Raw genomic sequence first — 6,000 nt, forward strand, 5'->3', positions numbered from 1 at the left:
CTACGTCTCGTATGATAACCTCAAAAAGGTCACCGGATCTTTAGAATACTCTGGGAGGTATAATCATCAAGTCGACAATATCAACCCGCTATGTTTCCACCTTACGAGTCAAGAAATGATTATTTGATCGAAACACAATGAATTACATCTACTTATTATATTGCAAGAAACTTGTCAACTAAAGATGATATTACATAGAAAACAACTTAGATTACAGAGTACAAACAGCTTCCCAAATTCAAAAGATGAGCAGAAAACATTAAAACATTGTGGTGAGGCTGAAGTTTTGGATTGTATTGGATTGGATTGGGGTTAATAAGGAATGCCTTCTTCAGGTAAATCCCAGTTGTCATCATCAGCTTCCTGTTTGGTTGCAGGCACATCCTGCTTGTCTTGTGGTGTAAATCTTTGCTGTGGCCGCCTGTTCATCAACCAAATCATAACTCAGTTTCATCAAACACCTTAGCACGTAAATGATATCCATTTTCCCATCACAAACGTTGTAATTAGCTAATGGGGCCTCAAGAATTCACTTAATAAGACGTTTTTCTACAGCCATCTTCCATCTCGAGTAATGGTGTACTTGGTTTCGAGATAAAAGATGTTCGGTGAAATTATCTACTTACGAGAACAAAATACAATAATAACGAAACGAAAAAGGAAGAAATCTCTGGTCATTCTTAATCAATAAAAAATGGTGCACCTTCTCGTTGGCATTCAGCACTCAACCAGAAAAGCTATAGTTGCGTTGGCCTCACTCATGCGGTTTCTTTGTTCACTCGAATAAGCAGATTAACCATACTTTGAGATCGATAAGTGAGTTGGGTTCTCCATAGATTCATTACCGAGTTTGGTCTTTCTCCAATCTTGTGTGGAAGGAATTCTCTCGGGTTCGACAATTGGGTTAACCTTCCTCCCAAAATGAAGAACCAGAGTCTTTGGTTCATATCCCAAAAAGATCGAATTCTTTATTTGGGAGCTAAGCTATTCCAACATCAATACTCAGGTTGTCCTACAGAGAAAGCATTAGCTGTCCCTTATTATATTATGCATGGGGAATATGGAAACTCAAATTCACCTATTCAGTAGCTGTCCCTTTGCAAATGAATTCTAGCACTTTTATCTGAGATCCCACATCGGTTGGAGAGGAGAACGAAGCATTTTTAAGGGTATAGAAACCTCTCCCTAACAGACGTGTTTTAAAAATCCTGAGGGGGAAACTCGAAGGAGAAAGCCCAAAGAGAACACTATCTACTAATGGTGGGCTTGGGCTGCTACAAATAGTATTAGAACCAGACACTGGACGATGTGTCATCGAGGAGGCTGAGCCCCCGAAGAGGGGTGGACACAAAGCGGTCGGGGGTGGATTAGGGGGTCCCACATCAATTGGAGAAGAGAATGAGCGCCAGAGAGGACATTGGACTCTGAATGGGGTGGATTGTGAGATTCCACATCGGTTGAAGAGGAGAACAAAACATTCTTTACGAGGAGTTTTCTATGGAGTAGATGGTTTAGAATGCAACAATCGCATTTTCAATGACAAGCAGCAAGACTCTCAGTCCTTTACCGAGTAGTTATTTTCACTTCGTCATCGGGCAAGTTCAAACAACCTTTTCGTTCTCTACACCCTGTTCATATTGGCAAAGATATACACATTTACAAGAATATGTTCCTACTCTAGGACCAATCGTTCAACAAGGTCAGCTACCTCATAATAACTATTGAATATAGATTAAAAAATCTGCATGTCTCTTAGTAACCACAGTATAAAAATCAGGAAGGACGCACCTCTAGTGTACTAGTTATCGTGCTCACCATAAACACTGAGTAGCCATTGAGTAGCCATTGGGAAAGGGAAGCGAGGGAAGCTAAGCTTAACGAGGACCGAAGAAGAATCAATATTAATGAGACCAACCATTTATGGTACTTTTCTCTCATACATCTAACGGGTTACCTTCCTAGCAATCAAATTCAACACTAAAAGAAAAAAACGACAGGACACAAATCGCAAACAATTCAAGGAGAAGAATCACAATAAATCAAAATCCAAACAAACAATCACAGAATTCAAACCAAAAACACAAATCCCAAAAGAAACCACAAGAAATTTTAGAAACAGACCTCCGGCGGTTACGTTTAGCAGCCTCGCGAGACTTGCGCTTCTTAATATCATGAGGATTTTCAAAGAATTTCCGTCTCTTACACTCCTGAATCACGCCGGCTCTCATAACCTCTCGCCGGAATCTATTCAGAAGCCGCTCCTCCGGCTCATTATCATCTACAATCACCTGCACATTATAAGCCGATCTGAAGAACATAGTATTAGCAAAGGCCAGTGAGGGGCAGATAACGGAGGCTAATTCCGCCGATAAGGGCTCGGAATGTTTCGGAGCCTGTTGGGGGCTTAGAGCAACCGATCCATCTCTGGATTTGAGCGTCTGAAATTGAGCAGCCGCCTGATTCGCCGGAGAAGGAGAGGCAATGAGGGGCTGAAGGGGCTTTGGGGGCGGTGGTTTTGAAGGTAAGAGGAAGGAGAAGAAGCTGGAGAGAGAAGCCATGGATGGGTCTGTAAATTCAGTGTAGAGTTCGCAACTTTGAGGGTTCGATCATCTCCTCTCTATCTCTTCTAGCGTTTGTGGATAAGTTTCCCAATCCATTTTTCTTTTAATTTCGCCAAAAATATAATAATTAAATAATTAAAATAGTTTTTTTTTTAGTATGTCTAAATTTTTAATTTTTAAAATTTAGAATTATATATAAAAAAGTAATTTTCTTTTAATAAATATAATATTTTACGTTATTATGTTACAAAGTTATAACATACATAAATTAATAAATTAATTAATAATAATTTATATTCCGCTCAATATTTAATTAATCATTTATAAATAAAGATATTCATTTAACCACCTGATGTGAGTTGAGTACTATACTCTCATGATCAGTAGAGATATGTTAATTGTTCCCGTCCTCCTCAATTAATAATAATATATTTTTTAAAAAAGAAAAACGGGGCCAGATCGAGACTGTTTCATGTTCTCGTCTCCATTAATTGCCTCCTACGACTCATTTCTTCATACAAATGAGAATTCTTCGTCCGAGAAAGAATATAACAACTTAAGCTCACCGCTAATAGACATTGTCCGTTTTTACCCATTATGTATTACCGTCAGCCTTACGGTTTTAAAACGCGTCTACTAGGAAGAAGTTTTCACATGCTTATAAAGAATGATTCGTTCTTCTCTCCAATCAATGTGGGATATCACAAACAACTTCGTTATATTACGAGAATGGTTTTGATGACACGAATGACCCAATGACATAGTTAATGGCAATTTGGTTGGTCGTTATTGATGTTAGCCATTATGACTAGCAATCTTTTAACTATATAATATGATCACATTATTGAAAAAAAAAAAAAACAAAGGCCACAATGAATTTATATCATAATTTATGACATAAATTATGGTTGTCGTTATCGAATGATTCCAACATAAATGACGTTGTGTACATTACCTGCTTCTTGTCCACTCCTTTTGAGAATGAAGACTAACCCTTTAGACCAACACGAGACCGTTAAACATGTTTTTGTCATCACTCACATGTTATTTTTAAGAATTTTTTCAAAAGATAACCGAGCATAAGATTGCTTCAACCAGTCATGTTTCGATTTGGAGTTTTATATATTTAAACATTTCTTAATCATACTTGTATATCTTCAACATCCCTCTCGTTTAAATACGATATCTGTCCGTTTGTATCTCATTTCTCTGCTCAAGCATCATGAATATCTAATCTACTAAATTATACTCGGATTGTTTTATATAAACCTGTGAGATCTCATATCGGTTGGAGAGGGGAACATAACATTCTTTATGAGGGTGTGGAAACTTCTCCCTAGTATACACGTTTTAAAACCGTGAGACTGAGAGCTATATGTAACGAGCCAAAGTGGATAATAGCTGCTAGCGGTGAGCTTGTGCTGTTATAAATGGTATCAGAGCTAGACACTGGGAGGTGTGCTAGCGAGGACGCTGGACCTCCAAAGAGGTGGATTGTGAGATCCCACGTCAATTGGAGAAGAAAACAAAACGTTTCTTATAAGGGGGTGGAAACCTCTCCCTATTAGACACGTTTTAAAACTATGAGACTGATAGTTATACGTAACGATTCAAAGCAAACAATATCTGCTAACGATGAACTTGTGTTGTTATAAATGACATCAGAGCCAGACACTAAGAGGTGTATAGCGAGGACGTTAGGCCTCAAGAGAGGTGGATTGTGAGATCTCATATCAATTGGAGAAGAAAACGAAACGTTTCTTATAAGGATGTGGAAACCTCTCCTTAATAGACGAGGTTTAAAACTGTGAGATTGACGACGATACGTAACGGATAGAAGTAGACAATATCTACTATGAGTAGACTTGTTATGAAACCAAACATAAAACCGCCCCCATTGTCCTTAAATTTATCAAAAGAAAAAGAAACAAGAATCTAGAGATTAGTGAGGAAAAGCATCATCCAAATGGGATTACCAATAGAAGTGTTTGGTTAAGGCATCTTCTCTATAATTGGTTGGCTTATAAAATAATGCAAAAAGCTTCAAAGATGATTTATTTAATTCCCATAATTTCCCCCAATGAATAGGACAAACATAATGGTTGCATCACTTTCAATGTTTGTATGTTTTTTTTTTTGGTTCCTTAGTGACCTAGGCAGCCTCAAAAACATGTTATTTTAATTATTATTATTATAATATTAGCATAAGAATTTTGACTCCCCGTATCTTAGTCTCATAGTTTTAAAACACGTATGTTAGGAAGAGATTTCCACACCCTTATAAAGAATATTTCGTTTTCCTCTCTAATCGACATGAGATTTCACAATCCACCCCCTTAGAACTCTAGCGTCCTCAATGACACACCAATCAGTGTCTGGCTCTGTTATCACTTGTAACCCCTCAAGCCTACCGCTTACAAATATTGTCCACTTTAATCCGTTACGTATTGCCGTTAGTCTCACGGTTTTAAAAAGCATTTGTTAAGGAGAAATTTTCACATCCCTATAAAAAAAAATGCTTCATTTTCCACCTGACTTGGGATATCACAATCCACTCCTTTGGAAAATCCAGTGTCCTCGCTGACACACTGTTCTTGTACAATTTCTAACAGTTCAAGCCCACTGCTAATAGATATTGTCCGTTTTAACTTGTTGTGTATCGTCGTCAGCCTCATGGTTTTACTACGCGTTTGTTAGGGAAATATTTTCATACCCTAATAACAAATGTTTTGTTTTTCCTCTCCAACTGATATGAAATCTCACAATTCACCCCCCTTGGAAATCCAGCGTCCTCGATGACACACCGATCGATGTCTAGCTCTGTTAACATTTATAACAGCCCAAGCCCATCGCCTACAAATATTGTCCACTTTAACCTATTACGTATCACTGTCAGTCTCGATTTTAAAACGCATTTGTTGAGGAGTGATTTTTACACCCTTATAAAAAAAGCTTCATTCCCCTTTTCCACATGATGTGAGATATCACAATCCACTTCCTTTGAAAATCGAGCATCATCGCTGACACATCGCTTAGTGTCTTACTCTAATACAATTTCTAACAGTCCAAGTTCACTGCTAGCAGACATTATCCGTTTTAGCTACGTATCGCCGTCAGCCTCACAGTTTTACTATGCGTTTGTTAGGGAAATATTTTCACACCCTATCGAATTTTTACACTTTATCTTAAAAATATTTTTTAAAATATTAAAAAAATACTCATTTTTCAAATAAAAAGTGTTAATGCTACTTTTAAAATTTGAGAGGGTTTACTTAACTTAATATTATTTTTAAACTTTTAAAAAAATATATTAATGAATAAAAGTTAAAAAAAATATATATTTTTTTAAAAAAAATTAAAGATATTTAGAAATAAAATTTAAAATTTAGTATTATTTTTATTAATTTAACAAAAAAAAAAAAAAAAAAAAAAAAAAAAC

At 36.7% G+C, this 6,000-nt stretch overlaps 1 protein-coding gene across 1 annotated transcript; it reads right to left on the reverse strand.

The window, feature by feature from the left end:
* Positions 1-101: 101 nt before the first annotated feature.
* On the reverse strand, positions 102-2,638 carry LOC111481494 (30S ribosomal protein S21, chloroplastic-like). Its single transcript, XM_023126941.1, has 2 exons — positions 2,122-2,638; positions 102-421 (listed from the first exon to the last, which is right to left on the reverse strand). The coding sequence occupies exons 1-2, from the start codon at positions 2,556-2,558 to the stop codon at positions 313-315; spliced, it is 546 nt and encodes a 181-aa protein (XP_022982709.1). The 5' UTR covers positions 2,559-2,638; the 3' UTR covers positions 102-312.
* Between the last annotated feature and the right edge of the window lie 3,362 nt (positions 2,639-6,000).

The sequence above is a fragment of the Cucurbita maxima genome, unplaced genomic scaffold (assembly GCF_002738345.1).
Source record: "Cucurbita maxima cultivar Rimu unplaced genomic scaffold, Cmax_1.0 Cma_Scf00007, whole genome shotgun sequence".
NCBI classification, from domain to species: domain Eukaryota; kingdom Viridiplantae; phylum Streptophyta; class Magnoliopsida; order Cucurbitales; family Cucurbitaceae; genus Cucurbita; species Cucurbita maxima.